Source organism: Anser brachyrhynchus, assembly GCF_964034855.1.
Source record: "Anser brachyrhynchus genome assembly, chromosome: 6".
In the NCBI taxonomy this organism is placed as follows: domain Eukaryota; kingdom Metazoa; phylum Chordata; class Aves; order Anseriformes; family Anatidae; genus Anser; species Anser brachyrhynchus.
Window position 1 is genome coordinate 19,570,508 of NC_137700.1, and position 18,160 is coordinate 19,588,667.

Consider the following 18,160-nt stretch of genomic DNA (forward strand, 5'->3'; position numbering starts at 1 on the left):
TATGGGGAGTGAATTTGGAAAACAGGGCAGACTCTCTTCTGCTGCAAACAAGAGCACTTCTACCGCTTTCTCTGTTATACAGCCTCACCTACTAGAACAGCAGCAGTTTTTAGCAGCGTTGTACTCTGTGCTGGTGTAGGTTATTATAGAATTGTATCCTAGCAGAAGATTTCATCGTATGTAGAAGGGACTCCAATAGGTGAACTTCCCCCAGAGGCAAAATCTACAGGTTAGAAAATGTAGAGACAAGCTGTTCTGAATGAGTTGCCTATTTCAGGAAATTACTGTGAGCACTTAGGCTGCATTCTCACTTTAAAATCATCTGTTGATGCTCTGCAAAGGAGACACAGCTATTTTGCTGAAGAAATTCAGAATGGACTGGACAGTTACTGCAGTGGAACCACATGGTGATGAAATAAGTCTAAAAAGGGCCTTTTGGTTAGTTCTGTTCAATTTTCATCCAGTAATTTGTTGCATTTAACTCACAGTTAAAGTTTTGTACTTATTTGCTAGTAGTATCTGGTTTATATTGTACCAAAGTTCACACGACTATTCTGGTTACCCTAAATATGAAAGTAATTTCTCATCCATATGGTAACTCAGCATCTGGTGTGCTGAGCTTCTGCAGTCTGATTCTTAGCAAGTTACATAAGTCATGTACGTGCTAATTTAGATAGACTGGCTTATGTTTAAGGACATCAAGTAATTTTTATTCACAGTGTAATTATTCCTTGTTCTAGAGCTCCTGCCAAGGGTTGAGACAGTTGCTTCAACAATCTAAAAGAAATAATTCAAGTAAGTAGAACTCAAGCACTTGGACAGCTGGAGCAAGTTTTGTTGGTAAACTTTATCTATGCTGTTCATTATATTCAGGAATTATTTGAAAAAAGTGGGAAACACTGAGGTGACAAGTTGCCAATGAGAGTTGCTCGGGATAACAAAGAAAAGAGGGCCAGCTGTCATCACCTACAGGAAGAACTTGGTGTCCAGAATGAATGGCCAGTAAAATGTTAGATAAGTCTTGCTGTTGATAAATGTGAAGCAATGCAAATAGCAGAGTGGAGTTTTATATACAGTGATGGACCCCAGTCTGAGTGTTACTGCTTGGGATAAAAGCACGTAAGACATCAGCTTTGGTGTTCAGTAGTGATGAAAACAGCAAAAGAAGCCAGTGAGAATTGCTGGGAAAGAATGAAGAAAACAAGAAGTATGATTATGCCTCTGTGTGAATGCATGCTGCACGCCAATCTTAAATGCTGTCAGCAGTTGTGGTCCCCCAGCTCAGGAAAGCACAGCAAAACAAGGGAAGGCTTCTCCGCCTGGCAGGTGGGAAAGGGAGAAAGCACACTTCTCTTGGTCTTTGTGGCATGGAGAGACGAATAGCTATCTATTATTATCCAGTCTCATCCTATACCAAAAGCACTAGTGTTTGGGGAAGATGAGCTCAAAACAAAGAAAAGGGGTTGTTTTTTCCTCCACGTGACCTGGAATTAAGCTTTGCCTGTGGATGCTGTGAAGCAACAGTTGATGAGAAGCATCTCTGTGTCCAGGTGCCTCTCTTACTACTCATCCCTAGGCAACTGCTGGTAGCCACTGCCAGGATTGGGATAAGGCTGGACAGTCAGCTTCTCTGACCTGGTCCTGCCCTTACAGTGTTTAGTTGAAGGCAAAATGAATGCAGTAAAGTAATCCCAGGAAGTCCTCTTATCCCTCTCTGTCTCTTTGGTATCCTTGTATGTGAGGGATTGAGAAGCTTCTTATTTGTCCCATAACGCCTTGTTAAACTGCTGGAGTGAATTGCGCAGTGTATGGCACTTCTTTAATAATCTAGTTCGGGGCTCATATTTTCTGTTAGGAAAATTGGGTTAATTTCTGCCTTTGTGGCTTGTAGAATCAGAGGTTTGGCTGTGGTATGTTGCCATAATTGCCGTTGAGGGTCTTTCTGTCCTAGCTGGCAGTTTGTGGCTCACCCTGAAGGCTTATTTGTATTAGCTGATTCTGCCACTTCAGAATATCTGGACTAGTTAATAAAAGAAATGAGTTGAATTGCTGTCTTTTTAAGTTGCATGCATAAACAAGAACACATGGAGAGCCGTAATAATGCAGAACAGGCATGGTGCACAAAGTGATGGTGGTGGGTGCCAGACTGCAGCGCAGGAGGAATGTACAAAATGAGGTTTTGAAAAAGACAAAAACAAATAAACGTTCTGCCCAAACTGGCAACCTACAAGGGTGATAGTTGTGTTGCTGTGTGTCCAAATACGTATGTGTATAAGAAAGCTGTTAGGCAGGAGGTGTTTGTCCCACTTCAGTTTTTCCTCTTGTCCTAGATGTGCTTACGTTAGTGATCAGGTGAAGGAGCAGGTTGCCTGGAACTTCATGCCCAGGTCAAGCATTGCAGGGGACTCTGTCAGGTCTGTGGCTTTCCAGAAGGGCTGTGTTGCAGCTGAAACAGATTTTGTTGTAAATGTAGGAATTTTTTGATGGATGCTTAGTACTGATGACGGTTACTGCTTGCTAAAATGAACTCAGGGATAATCTGGGCCTATGTGCCTGCGAAAAAGATGATCGTACCACATTTAAGTGTTATATAATACTTTACAAACTTACTACAGGTCTGTTTTTTCTGTTGTTATATTATTTGTCTGTGTGAGTCACTGAGAAATGGTGGTGGGGATTTGGGTGTGAAAAAATAATTGCAGGGAAAAGTTTTTATTTTGCTGTCTTAAAAAGCTATCTTTAAAATTTTACCACTTTACAAATGATTATTTTCTCATTCCTTTTAAGTGCATTAGGGACCCAAATTAACCAAACTGAAGTATTTAATTGCTTACTTTACCATTTTTAACAACTACATCACAGAAATCATGGGTAGTATCAACAACTATTGGAGATGAGATTTGCCAGCTGATTTGTGCATTGTTTACAGTCTGAGAAACATTAAGTGACTTGCTCTGCTGCATATTTAACTTAATGCTAGCATCTGAGTGTTTCATAGGGAAACAATAAGTACACTGGGAATAGTCTACAAATTTCCAATAACACATCCATATATGTTTTAAATCATTGCATGAAGAATTGATTCATAAGTTATGTTAGTATTGTATTCTCTGTGGCTGTGACAGTGCATGAATTCAATTTGCCTTAGTGAGAAAGACCACTATATCAAGCACATGCCCAAAGAACAAAAGGTTATTCAGAGTGTAGGCTGAGGCTTTGTATGCTACTCTAATGATGACTTTAAGATGTTGTCGTTGCATAAATTTAAAACAAGCAGGATGTTTTCCACAATGTGTGTGTGTGTGGGGGGGAGTAGTGGGTTAAAACACTGTGGTTTGGGGAACTTTAAGGGTTAAGAGGTCTTGGAATCATCCCTGGTCATTTCAAGCTGCAGAAACTGGGATGGAAATAAATATATTGGAGATATCCGAATTTAAGAATAATTCAAGAAATGATCAATCAAGTAAAACCTTACGAGTCCCACTACAAACGGTAAGAAATCTGGTCTGTTAGCGTATCAGACAAATCTTGATAAGCAGTACACAGCTTGTATTCACAATTTGGGCTTTACCAGTTACTCAGATAAACACAAATTCAGGAAGAAAAGCAGATATGGTAATTTTTTCTTTAGCTTAATATGTAACTACTTACAGAGTTCAGAAACATAGTGGATATAATGTGGTACTGAAAAACAAATGACAAGCTGGAAATTAATGAAAGTACATGAGTGTTAATGTAACTAATAAGTCACCAAGTCAAGGAGTGCAGTGGGGATTTTCCTCATGAGAAAAATTGTTAAATCATCAGGAATTTACATGGTGTTTCTGCCTGGATTTGTTCTATAGTTTTTCAGTTGTCTCCCTCAAATGTGCTTTTTTGTGAATTAAAGCTGAGTGTGGTGTTGCTGTAAACTTATTATTACTGCAAAGAGAGTCTCCACTTATTACTGCTTTGAGAAAGTCAGCTGTACCGTGAGCGGGCACCATCAGTTTACATGGACAAAGCAGTATGGCTCCAGCTGTGCCTGCACTGCCGCTGGCCGTGAGCCCAGAGGATCCGTGATTACTTCGGTGTGAGTTGTGTTCTTCTGAGACAGGTGAGAAAAGTGCCTTATCCCCAGTTACCAAAGGACAGGAGTACTGCAGCTGCAGTAGTCAGATGTGAGCATATGATGTAACATTTTAAGAGGTGCAGAAATAAAATTCAGGCAACTGATAAATCCCTTAGCCACCTTTGTGGCCTGCAAGACAATGGATTGTAAAATGTTCTGGGGTCCAGTAAGAATATTGCAATATCTGATGATTGCACAACAAAGCAAATTCCAGCTGGGTTTAACTCCAGGGTGGTGTGATGTTTGTTCAAAGCAAACTATGAATTACCTTCCTGTCCATTTGTCATTTTTCCTGGACCCTGTATTTCCAGTTTAGAACTCTGAGTGCTCACAAAGGGCAACCTGATGATGTACTGAGAAACTAAGAGATACCAGATTTCCATATTGAAGTTAGGAGGTCTAGAAAACCAAGAAAGAAAAAAAGAGATTAAAAACATCACCCTTCATTCTGAGTAACAAAATCAAATTCCTCTTTCTGACTCGAAGGAACTGTGCTGCCTTGGGAATGTAAAACTCACACCAACATGAATAACCTGTATTGTGTATCAGCCTTAATAGGTTTTCTGTAAAGCTCACTCAAATGTAAATGAGTTGCATTATTTTTCTTTCTTTACAGAAAATACTGTACCGGTTGGTCAGTCACAACCAAGACTCCTTTTGAGAAATGGTACCTCAGATGCAGTTACTTGTTTTCTCACTCAATTTAAGGCTGATTTTAAGGTTGCGTAATCAACTTTAAAAGGGTGATGCTTTCTCCCTTGACACAAACTAACTTGAAGCTTGCTTCTTTCTTCTCAGCCTGAACCGATTTGCTCTGAAACTGTTAGTCTGATGAAGATCCTTTCATTTGCAGTTTAATTGCGAGGGTACTTTGGTCCCCACTTTGAATTAATTCAAATAATTCAGATATTCACAGTTGATCAGGCTAGCGCTCACATTATTAATGATAGCTAGCTGCAAGTCTGGCAACAAAGAAGCTTTGACATCAGTCTGATAGGGAATCTGCATGAAAATTCAGCCATTTGGGGGTATCCAAAGAATAGGTGAAACTGTTGCCTTCCTGCTTTTATAGTCCATGATTAGTAACTTAGCTGTGGGGTTTCTGCTAATGGATAGGGGTTGTTGGGTGGAGAGCCAGGATGACTGGCTGCTCACTCTGAGCAAGCGTGTTTGCTGCGGGGCTGGCAGAGCCCGTCTACAACATACAGGCTCACTGTCTGCATGGAGTACAGAAGAGCAACCCACCAGTCCTCATCCTGTGTATGACCGAGCCGAGGAGCAAGATTTGGCCTCTAATGCCTGAGAGGTCCAGGTCCAATACCTTTGTTGAAGCTTAACACTGAAGTCTTGGAACTTTTGTTGGAGCCTCATAGAGGCTATGGTGGGTAAAACATGTTTGACAAATAGATAAACATATTTTCAAAGCCTATGTTCTAGTATTACCTAGTGTTAATGCATTTTTGGTCCTCTTACAATGCAGCTTTGTTTCAAATTATGCCAAAAAACAAGATATGTTGTTTTTTTTTTTTCCTTTAATTCCATGGTATATTGAAAGCCATTGTAGTGTTCTGTATCATGTTGGCCTTTGGTGTGTTGTTGCATGGATAAAGTTGACAGAATGCTTTGTATATCACACAGTTCAGTAAAAAAAATCAGCATTCTGCTAAGTCCTGTAATGTGGGTCATTTAGGGATATGTTATGAAAAATCTCCTTGCTTCCTTCACTAAGAACAACATTTATTTTCATCACTTTCTTGTAATATTCTTTTCCAAGATAGGAACCGTTTTATATGCTGATGTGTAACTGTGGTAACCATCTTAACACGAGGCTGTTTGATTTTGGGGTGTGCTTTTATGTACCTGCATTCTGGGTTTTGGCAATACATTTTCAGTAGTACTTTCAAGGTAACTATTAGCAGTGGATCTGTTACTTTGAGATGATTATTCACTTCTAGTGGTTATTTTCTTCTTAATCCATCTTCATTGTTTGTGTAGAACACCTAGGATATTCCTCCTGTAAAATACGCTATTTCTACAGATAGAGAAGCAATGTGAAATCATGTTTTACATCAGAGACCACTGCGTGATGCTTTCCCGCTCCTGCTTGCTGACGGACACTTCAGGCAGCGATTTTTCATTCTCTTCCAGGCCTGACATGTCTCAGAAGAACAACACGTTATGTGTTTCTTACTTTTATCTGAGAATAAACAAAATGATTCTTCCAGGTGATACGAAGAAGTAGCGATGAGGAAAAGTTGCTGTGCTTGGTACGTCAGCGTGCAGGACACCACTGTCAAACCGCCGTCATAGTGATTCTCATACTGGCCTGGGAAGGGATCCCTCATCTCCTGGCAGACACGCTGTACAAAGAACTGACGCAGAGCCTCAGAAAATACGGCTGTCCCACAAGCCGCAGATGTGCATTAAACGAAGAGTATGTCACTTTAATTGTAAATGATTGTTGTGTCACCCTTTGAATGTTGTTCTGTAATAAATAGCATGAGAATTCACTGGTAGTGTGACTGAAAAATACAGAAAAGCTTATTTAAAGTTACAAACCACTAGGTGTCATTTCAGTATAAAATTTAGCTCCTGGCTTTTTCTAGAGACCAGGCTCCAAGGGACAGTTGCACAAGGAAAGCCCAGGGAGGCGGGTGGCAACTTCTCCCTCGTCTTTGCACACACTTTACGTGTGCAGGCATGGTAAGGAGCTGCCAGGATGTGACTTGTACTGTGCTCGTGAGCAAAGCTGGCTGGTCATGAGAGGAAGGTGTGCTGCCTTTCCTCCTGCACATGAGTATACAGCATGAGGCCTTTGAGAGATCTTCTGAGGACTGTCTCTTCCCGGCAGTACACATCTGCCCAGCATCTCGAGTCTGGCCAGGACAACTGCAAATGTGCTTTGTTTTCAATTATATTAATTAAATGAGAGAAGCAGTAGTAGTACTGTCAGCTGCCTCATGTTCTTCAGCTACCGTTGCTGTAATTCTACATAGGTGTAAAATTAAAATACTCGATCTTTTTAAATAAACGAGAGATTGAACCTCATTGAAACTGAGGCTGTGGAGCAGAGCTGTCTTTGTGCTGATTTTTTGTTACCTACATTTAACCAATATCTAACAGCTGTGCAGTGACCTGAATCTAATGCTTATGTTCTTAAATGGTTAGGCTAAGTAGGGTTGTTCCATTTTAGAAGTTGGATCAATTTGACGATAATGGCATTGTTGCACATGATGTATTTACTGTATTTATGGGTAACCCTCAATAGGAGTGGTATTTTCTTGTACTTCAAAAAATTTTACCCAGTTGGAGAAGTCAAAATCAAAGAAGCATGGATATATATTTACGTAGCTATAACTAAGTGTTGTAGCAGTAGAACTTGTGGGACTTTTGGGAGTTGGGACTGTCTTCATGGGGAAAAAAATCCTCTACACACAAATATTAACAGAAAATACCAAGTTAAACTGTGTTATTTTGCTATGTATTATAGAAGAAATAGCAAACATCACTGATAATTAAAAAAAACAAGCTGCATCATCAGCTGACGTGACTTGTCTTTATTTCTGTTCATAGTCGTACTTGTGCATGTCAAGGACTTGATCCAGAAACTTGCGGAGCATCATTCTCATTCGGCTGTTCATGGAGTATGTATTTCAATGGATGTAAATTTGCAAGAAGCAAAAACCCCAGGAAATTTAGGCTTCTCACTGATGACCCTAAACAAGTAAGACTTCATTTTGTTGGTTTTTTTTTCCTCCAACTATTTATTTAGATGATTTTCAGAACTAGAAATGGGATCTGCAGATATCCCCCACACATACGTATGCATTGCTTATCATACGGGCATCCAACTAAATGTTTTGTAGCTGTAGCATTTATAACTTTTCCACCGCATGAAAGTGCTCTCTTATTGTCTCCTTAAATACTCTGAAATTATCCTTAAATGTTTTTTTTTAAACATATTTAGCTCCACTGTGTAACTTGATATGAAATGTTGATTCTTTGTAATTATAAAATAGAGAAAAAGGGTTTTCTAAGCACCAAGACTGCACCTCAACAGATTCAGTTCTCTTGTCCTGTTATAGAAACGTTTGTGCCTTGGATTGCATGCCTTTCGCATTGATGTCTGACCAGCAGACAACCTGGTATCTGTCTGACATCGGGAATAAACTGTTATTTCCTCGGACAACATGTTTTTGAAACACTTAAGGGAATGAATTACAGTAAGATATGATGCATCCAACTGATAGTCTTAATTGCTGATTATGAGCATTTGTGGTGACATAAAGCTCAGCGCAGAAAATATGATGATGGATTATGCCAAGTAATGTACCTCTAAAAAACAAAGTTATTTTGTGATGAAGGAATAAATGTGGTATAAACTGATAGCCACTGCCTGAGGGACATACAGCAAAAAGATCACTTGGGCTAACTCAAAAGTTCCTTTTGCTCTGACTCTATAACTCCTTTTCCTTGTGGAGCTCCCAGATAAATGAATTAGGTCTTCACTAGCACATCTGACATGCTTTAAAAGACATATACAGAGCAGTCTGTTACCTAGTTCTCCTTCTGGGTTATCCTGCCATTAGTCTTTCTCAGCTCCTGAACTCCACTGCTGCCAGATACAGAAAAGACCTCACTGGTTGAAGGCCAGACAGTAGTAGAAGTGTTGTGCATTTTTAATGTGTAGTGTACACGTGTGTGCACACAATGTGTCTTGGAAAAGTGATGTCAGTTTATTCACTGGAGCTAAATACTCCTCCCAAGTCCTATTTTTTTCCACAAAAGACCTGATTAAGCGCATTCTATGCTCATGTGCACAATGCAAAACCCTCATTCTCCTTTGACTTGCGCTGTCTGCTCGCATTGTGGGTATTCACGAACTTCATTAGCACTTAAAGTGCTAATGGGACTTCTGCCTAAGCAGTCCAGGGCACACACAGCCTCTCTCTCCTTGTTTCTCAGTGAATACGTGACTTCAGGCAATACAAGCTGAAATTATCTCTGCTTGTCTAAAATGTCTTGAAGGAGTTTGTTTTATAAATTTTCAATTTACAGAAAACTGCCTATGTTTGGGTGTTCCTTCGTTTTAGTAGTCCTGTTCCCCTTCTTTGTCGCTTTCTCCCTTTCCGTTTTCTATTACCCTGACTTAGGTTCTTCCCTGCTTGGTGTTGCACATGGAGCATCCTGTGCGTGTTTTTCCTCTGCAGGTTTCTAATGCTTTTAGTAGCATTAGCTGGGAGATCAGCAAGGTGGCAATCTTCATATGCACTGTCTAATGAAATATTAGTCTGCATCTTAATCTCTTAAAAGGCGGCTCAAATAGATTCTTCTCCGCTGATCACACCATGTTCCATGAGACTGCAGGCTATGTTGGTGGCATCGCTTCCCCTGTGTCTGTGAAAGGCCACCTTGAGCTCCATTCGGTCAAGCACGATGGCGTTCATAGTGGCATCTAGAAATGGTGCCCCACTAATGAGAGCTGTCTTGGGTTGCCTGTTGATTTAACAGGTAACCTGCAGGTTTTTGTAGGAGAATACTTTCCACCACAGTATATTAGCAGTCGTCTGAGCGAGATTACTTAACCAGTAATGGGATGTTTTCTAGATGTGTGATCTGAAAGCGTATAGTCTTATTTCCCCTTTTCTGCTGAAGTTTTAAAATCTCCTTGGGGAGTGCAGCTGGGAGGGGATGAGGGCTGCAGAGCACACAGGCGCTCTGTTATGGTGTTTGTCTGTGAGGGAAGCGTTTGCACCCTTTGGCTGCTGCTGTGCAAAAGCCTCCAGCTCTAGGTGCCAGTGGTGCTTGGCTGGGCACTTCTGTGTGTGTGCAGGCTGTCAGTACATCTCAAAAAAGAGTACTTACTGGTGAATATTTTTTCTCTACATTTGGTTTTGTCATGAATTTTTCTATCAGATACTTCTTCTAGCTAACTGGATATTGATGATTTTGCAGATGACATAAAGCTAGGAGATATAGCACATTAAAAAGAAGATAGTTCGAAGTCCAGAAAGATTTGGATTGGTTGATCATTTGAGGCCCTGGATGGAGTGAGATGAGGTTAAGGGTGTAATTTACCTAGGTAAGAATAGTACATAGGACAGATAATTAAGGATGCGTTACCTTCAGTGCAGTTCGGAAGAACATGTGGTAGCAATCAACAGTTAATAAACTGGCTATAGTACAAGTTAAAAATCATTTCGTAATATCACATTGAAAAATGTGAAAGTATACTTACATTTATGTGCATAAGTGTTTATAATATATGGCGACAAGTGTTTCTTGTAGAACAAAATGAAGCAAGCTGCTGTTTTTTGCCACTACCCAGTGTGCAAAACTGAAGCTGCAGTTGTCTCCAAAAGCCCGGCCTTTGGAGGAAAACAAAGTAGGAGATAGGTAATCCCAGAATGAATCTGTCGCCTTTTCTTTCCCAGGTTGCTAGTGATTTTCCTGGAAAAGCAACAATTCAGGAAAAGCAAGAATTTAGGGATTGCGTTTCTCTAAATAAGAGGTTAAATGTCACACTGCCACAGAAGCCCACTATGTGTCCATGGCTTTCCCCAGGGAGCTGAATATTACTTCCAAATCTAGTAGATATTTCTATGAAGTACTGTGACTTTTTCACACCCAAATAACAAAATACCAAATCTTCTTAAAGTTTCTGTTGCAGTTTTAGAAACATACCTCTCCCCCTGCAAGCTGAAATCAATGTTAAATACTGTTAGGAGTAACTCATCAGATTAAAAGACAAAGAAGTTGCAAAGTTTATATTTTAGCAGGAATTTATCATTGTGACTTAAGACCCCATAAACAAAACACTAAAAGAAGACATGAGTTTCCATCTCCACCCAGAATGTGGTATAATTTTTTTCTTCTGGATGGTATTTCTCTATTTTCTGTGGAACATACCTCTTTCCTTGATTGGCTGTGGATGAGAAGGAGGAAACGATGCAAAAATAAATTCCTTGTGTATTGGGTTTCTCTGCCTTAGCACACATCCTCTGTTGCTATTTGGTTGACTTGTATTTATTGCTTTTGGTATTCTAGTAATGTAAAAATAGCCTTATTTATGTCCAGTGACAAAGGACAGTAGTACAGACGTCAGATTAATAAAATAAGGTAGAGGTGGACCTTATTAGCTTTGCTGACTTGAGTCAGACATCTCTAAACTGGTTTAGATTCATTTAAAGTAAATTGCAGCTCTCTAAACATTGTCTTTCTCTGCAGGAGGAACTTCTTGAAAATAATTTGCAAACTTTAGCTACTGATGTGGCTCCGGTTTATAAAAAGCTTGCTCCTGAAGCTTTCCAGAACCAGGTAGGTCTGTGACAGCCAACTAATGTAGCTGTACCTCCAACAAGGCAGCATTGTTTAAAAACGAGATGCAACCCCAAAGTATGTTAACAGGTGGAAGCAGGAGATCTCACAGATGTGACGAATCCCACTGCTTACTTCGATTTGTTATTTCATGTGGTTGGTTTTAAAATCTTTTTTATTCCAGCTGGTGATTAAGTTATGCCCCCAGCTGTGCATTTATAAAAGTCTTACAAATAAAAACACTTTATTTGCAGAGACAGTTTGATCCTGGCTGAGCTGATAATCTTGTTGACAGTCAGTAATAAGTATTATATGTTTCGTGGGGAAATAGGTGCTTTCTGATATTCTTACTGGCTGTATTTATTCAATCACAAGTGCATTTGTGGCTCGGGGTGTTCTACATCACACACTTGCAGTCCTAAGTACCTGTAGTTTATTTCATTTTTAGGTGGAAAATGAACACATGGGCCCAGACTGTCGGCTTGGATCCAAGGACGGTAGGCCTTTCTCTGGTGTAACAGCTTGCATAGATTTCTGTGCCCATGCCCATAAGGATACACATAACATGCACAATGGAAGCACTGTGGTATGTACATAGGATTTTCTTTTTTTGTACTGTTTACTGCTGTGATTACTCTGTGTCCTAAAATGTTTCTCGATTTAGTGGGTACACTTGCGTGAAGTTTTTTAAACGATTATGAAATTAATTGCACATTGCCATTTATAAATTCTCATGTTATTTGGATCTATTTATTATTAGTCTACAGAGGACATACGTTCATCTTGTTATAGAGCAAATCAAGAAAGGTATGTGAGTGATCTTTCCTACAAAATACCGTAATTCTTTGAAGACACACAAGCCCTTTAGACGGGATTGTCCATGGGACAGATAAGCTATTCTGAGTAGAAGCTCGATGCTCAAAGTCAGGTAATAATGGTCTAATCAAGGAGTTGCACAGACATCTGTAGAAGAGCTTAAACAAATAAACTCGTTATTAATTTACCTCCCCCAGCCCATCAAATTCACTTTCTCCTTGCACTGTGCACTTACCAGACTTCACATTGGTAAAGTTACTAGTCAGAAAGTACATTGTATGATGTCATGGTGGTGGAGTCAGGTGCCTGTTACGGTCCTTGAAATTAAATCTGAGTATCTCATTATGAAAGGAAAACCCACAGTCGTCAGTGTGTATTTTTTTTTTTTATGTGGTCATTGTACCAAATACCTTGCTGGTTTGCTAGTGAGAAAATCAGTTGGGAATTACTCAGTTAAGTAGTCTTTTAGAAACTGAGAACCATAGTCATGAAGAGGGACACAGTCAAAAGAAAATGAAATAAAACTGACAATGCTTGTGTAAATATGAGTTTTGTTTCTTTAGTAGTTAGAACATTGTAAATACTTCCTAAACAACTAGGATGAATTCTTGTACATCGGTGAAGGTAACGCTTGAGAATAATTTCTCAATCAAAGGATGTGTATACAGAAAAAAGAAATGCATCTAAAATCTCTGCCCTCTTATAAACTGAATTTTTTAAGATTTGAAAATGAGAATTCAATTATTATGTTGCTGTGATTCAATAAAGCATTGAATTTAAGTATATACTTACCGGTGTTTGTATGTAATGTCAAGGAGAAATGACTGGAAAGGTTGTTAATGTTAAATGTGTGCTTGTAGGTTGGGTAAATATCTGCTACTTTGAAGTATGGAAGCAGGCCTCAGAATTCAGCAGGAATGTCAGTCCTGAATAGACTAATATTTTCTTCCTAATGCTGAATGCTACTTATATGCAGATATTTTATAAGAAAATGCTGAAAGCATACTTTGCAAAATATTAGTGAGCTACTATGAGTAAGCTCATGTGTATGTACAGTCACTTCAAAGCTTCTGAAGTGTGGTAATTCAGACCTTTTAAAGATCCCAAATTTGGAAATGAGACTTCCTTTTCATGGCAGACTGCATGACATAGTTTTAAATGAAACTTAATTTGGGTGTTCCCAAAGTAATATTTTAAGTGCTACTTTGCCTCTTAATGTAAAGACAAAATGGAAACTGATCCCACTACTCATTCAGCCATACTGGATCCCATAAAGAATACAGTAATCCTCTTGGAAAAGCCATAAATGTATGGCCAACAGTTGGCTGGAGGGATGATTAACTCTTTTTTTTGTGTGTGTGTGTGATGGTGGTTGTTTTTTTTTTTGAGAAATGTACCAGGGAATAGTTCTATGATTGCGTATTTATCTACAGTCATCTGATGTTATTTTGGTGATGAATTTTATAAGTCTTACAAAACGTAAAATCACTACAACTGCTGAGAAGTTCACCTTTAAATGTGACCTTCATCAGATAGCTCACTCATACAAGTTGCACACTTAATATTCTCTTTATTTAATCTGTTTATTCCGATATGCTTGAAACAAAGGGCTGTGTATAAGTAGGTGGCAAATATTAACACTCAATTTATGTAACAAAATTTAACAAGAAGGTGAACTGGAGTTCAGAGTTACCTAATGATCTATATACAACCTCCACAGCGAGAAGGCTTATGTAAGTTGCTGTCTAGTACGTCTAGTGTGCTTAGATATGTAGTTACAGTGATGCACGTTGCAAGCCTAAAGCAGAGAGTTTTGTTGTTCTGCAGACAAGGTAATAGGATATACTGGGCTTTCTTCAATCTAGATCAGCTTGTTGATGATCAAAATAAGGGTTGTTAAGTTTGGCTTTTAAACAAGCAGGAAAACTAGTGGTAAGAACACAAAAAGAAATTACCATGTGGGACTCTACCATCCGTCTGGTCACCTCCTGTGTTCCCATGTAGTTTCAGAAGCTACTCCAGCTACCTACTTAGTTTAAAATAGATTAGCATTTCTTACACGTCACTGCTGGCAATGATGGAGGCATTTGCATCTTACCTTTGACATATTCTGTATGCAAAATGCAGTGTGTGCAAGTAGCAAGTAGTCACCTAGCTGAGGTGACTGTCAGTTTTCGTATAGATGATTGTTTTCTGATAATGTGCTAATAAACAGAGTGGGGATGACTTGCCCAGCTTTTTAAATCTCAAAGGCATGCAAGTGAATTTACCTTTTTTTCTCGTTTCCTTTATTTGATTTTTTTAATGATAATTACAACTTACACTTTTAAAATTTGTACAAAACATACTCGTCATCTTGCACATCGTTGGTGTTGGTAAGATTGCTTCTCTTCCTTCTTACCCAGACACAAAATGTTCATTTATAAAATCTGAAGTTCCTCTAGACTAAAAAGGTTGAAATAAATAAATACCTTACAAGATGGTATTTATAAAATGCTGCCAGCTCTATCACCACTAGTTATGGCATGAGTGACACATTTTCATTTCTCCCTTCAGTTGCTGGTGAATCACTTTCACCACAAATATGAAAGAAATACTGCACAGTGCACAGGAATTAAAGGAAAAACAGATTTTTTTAAAATGATTTAAATCAGACACAGATATGAGTTCAGCAAAGCACTAAATGAGCTTAAGGACAAGTAGGGAATTTACTGTATATTTAAAAGAATATTGTATCTAATCAGCTGCAAAGAACAATTTCCTTTCTCTGTCCCTGCCAGATTTTCAGAAAAGCATTCCTGTATTTTTCCAGATACACGTTTTGATGATAAAGTGAATTACTTGTATGTGTTTCTGAAAATAAATGACTGTCATTTTTATTAGCAGGGGAGGAAGAAAAGTTTTGGAAACATCTTTTGTAGATACAAGGTAGAATAGTACATTTTAATTTAGAAAAAGCAAGATTTACCATGGGAGATTTGATTTGCTGAAAACCTTTCCTGGCTATCAAAATCTGAAAATTTTGCAGAACTGCATTTTGATAGAAAAGCTGAAGACAAAAGTGAATATTACCTATTTGTCTCTGTAATAGAATGAAAACACTTGGCATTTCTACAGAGGTGTAAACCAACATGTTTGTCTGAAAGAAGCAAAAGTAATTTCTGCCTATGGATTGAATTTTTGAAGAACCTTGTAGTCAATAAATATGCCATCCATTTCTACTCAGATTCTTTTGTCATCTTCTAATGTTGTACTAAGGGCCATTGCTGTATATTTCAACACAGTGTTAGGGTGCAGTGTTCCTTGTCGATGTGAAGCTAGACTGTAAATGAGCAGCATGTAAATAAAGGCTTTATAGTTATTAATGGATTCTGTGAAATGTAAGTATTTCTGTTTCTTCAATGGCTTAGCTGCAAAGGATCACACTCTTAATACCTGTGTGAATCCATTTAAATCACTGAAATAAGGGGTTTCACAACAGCTAGAACAAAATGGTTAATGATGACCTTACTAGCTGTGTGCCATGTATATGGGTGCTGCTCACTGTGTGGGGCATGTTGCCCTTTTTGCTGGGGTGCAGGAAGGTGAGAGAGCAGTGGCGGAGCTGCACAGTCTGTAGCAGGCACTGCGGAAGGAAGGGGAGGAAGATACATCTATGCTTACATCTGTGCTTCAAGGGCAGCTGCAATGCAAAATTATTGGCAGCAGAACTAAGTAAGTAGTTAGTGTCAATAAGCAATCCATCAACAAACTGTTCCTGATTTTTTTCCTTCTTATATATTTTTTAAAGATCCTCTGCTCTTCCTGTAACTTACTGTATGTCTGTAGTTACAGCTCATCAAGTTACCACTGCATATGTATGTCCAGACTTTTGCAATAAATGACAGAATATGTCTGCAAATACTTGAAGAGTGCATTTGAGGTCATGTCCACAACTTCTTTGTGAGCTACAGAAGTACTTAGATGCTTAAGCTGGAGGTTCAGATTATAGCAAATCAGAAAAAAGATAAACTCCACAGCACCTTAACGGAAGGATTTTTGTTATTCTTTATATTGTGAAAATGGAGAAATACTAGAAGTTCACTAGTAATCCGTGAGTTCCCAGACAGTGGTTTGTGCACTGCACCCATGTTACAGCATGCGGCATGAAAACAGCACCTGAGGTGGGTGTATCCAGGAGAAGGCACTGTTAGTTGAACCTCAAGCGGTCAAAAGGAAAAATGTCTGGGACTCCCTTCTCGGACTTGCAGACTTATGCAAGCGCATTCAGGTTATAACAGGCCAACAAAACAGGACTGTTTCTCAGCTGCAAGAGAAAAGAAAGCAAAGTCGTTTGTATTTGTAATGATAAACAATGATGGCATAGCACCTCGGAGTCCCACGTGGCACCTTCTCTCCGTTCCATCTGCAAAGGGACGATGAGCATAGGAAATCTGATTTCATCCTTCAAGGGTAGAAATGCTGTTTGACTGCTTTGCTGCATCTTGAATTTAAAACATCTGTTCTTACATCGTGGTGCGAAAGGCTACATCTTGTGAAGTTCAGGAGGCCAAAGGCAGATGAAGGTGTCCCAGAATAATTCATTCACAGTTGCATGGCTACAGATGTGTAGGGCATGTCACTGAGTTCATGGGTGCGTTTCAGTGAAAAGAAGGGGGGGGAAATGTTTCATGAATATGCAAGTTTTACCATGACATCACTAAACCCAGAATAGGCAATGGTTTTGATCACCAGGCACACGGAAACCTAAACAAACCACCTGGCCAATATTTTTTTTGGCTTTCCAGCATCCTGGATGATTTAGCTGCATGTTCTGGAAAAAATAGAGTGTAGCAGGATATGTAGTTTCACTGCGTAAGTGGGGTTTAACAGAGTCTATGATTTTCTCATGTTCAGTTTTAATTCTGGTCCATTTGCACACAGTATCACAACCAATGGAAAATGCTGCTTTTAACTTCTCAGCTGTAGCTTATGAATAGTGCCTATGGATTGAATTTTTGAAGAACCTTGTAGTCAATAAATATGCCATCCATTTTTACTCAGATTCTTAAGTTTCCTCATGGAATATTTTGCACAAATTTCAGTATTAGAGGGGCTTTTGAAACGGATGTTTCACATTAGGTGGATTACTCTGCTTCAGCTGTAAATTGCCAGCTCATCTGTAGGGCCATAATTTATTTAAATTTAAAATCTAAATTTAAAACTGTTTTCCTGGTAACATTAACTTTTCAGTTATCCACTTGCAGTTGGGTTCTTCCTTTTATAATGAAATATATTATGGGGGAACAATGACCCTGAGAAATAATATATATTAGCTTTTCTGTTATGGTATTTAGGCTTTAGGTGTATTAAGGGTATTTAGGTATTCATTTTTTTTTCTGGAGAATTTAGAATTTTCTTCATTTTTGTCTCATTTGAGTATTTAATATATTGTGTACTGGAGGTGACTATACCTTCTACATAGTTCTGCCAGAGTCCTACAGCCATTATCTTCTTTAGTTCCTCCAAAGAGTTCTTTGACTTCATTGTTTTAAAGAGGATGTTGCTCTTGTGATACTGTCTAATACTCATTTCTGCCTACAGTTAAGCTCTCTTTCACCTGATAGGAGTTTTTTTTGTTTGTTTTTTTTTCTGTCTGCTCATATGCTTTCCCCTGGGTCAAGCATTGCAAAAATATAGAGCTAATCTATCCTTGTCTAATTATAAGTCAGATGAAAAGATGATTAAAAGTAATAAATTTTTAAGAGAAAATCTCTTTATGGGAAAGAATAAATCTAATAACTGTACAAGATAAGATTTCTATGAACATATCTGATTAAATGCCTGGAAATGCAGAACTGTAAATTGGGTGAGGGTTTTGATTTTCAAAATAGCGAGATTGTAGATTGAATCTTCAAGATTTAGACCTTTTTTCAG

The 18,160-nt window shown here is 38.7% G+C and overlaps 1 protein-coding gene and 1 long non-coding RNA gene across 7 annotated transcripts in view; one reads left to right on the forward strand and one right to left on the reverse strand.

Annotated features, from left to right (window-relative positions):
- Positions 1 to 18,160, forward strand: part of TET1 (tet methylcytosine dioxygenase 1) — a 77,268-nt gene that overhangs the window by 40,610 nt on the left and 18,498 nt on the right. For all 6 annotated transcript variants that reach the window (XR_013952703.1, XM_080597436.1, XM_080597437.1 and 3 more), the window contains 4 exons: positions 6,337 to 6,545; positions 7,685 to 7,835; positions 11,339 to 11,428; positions 11,877 to 12,014. Coding sequence is in view for 5 of the 6 variants with exons in the window: in XM_080597436.1 (XP_080453562.1) it covers positions 6,337 to 6,545; positions 7,685 to 7,835; positions 11,339 to 11,428; positions 11,877 to 12,014 (588 nt within the window). In the remaining variant the exon portion in view is untranslated. The remainder of the gene's footprint in view (positions 1 to 6,336; positions 6,546 to 7,684; positions 7,836 to 11,338; positions 11,429 to 11,876; positions 12,015 to 18,160) is intronic.
- The window catches only part of LOC308197301, a 32,084-nt gene continuing 26,501 nt past the window's right edge, over positions 12,578 to 18,160 (reverse strand). The window contains exon 3 of the long non-coding RNA XR_013952785.1: positions 12,578 to 16,865. This is a non-coding gene — a long non-coding RNA (uncharacterized lncRNA). The remainder of the gene's footprint in view (positions 16,866 to 18,160) is intronic.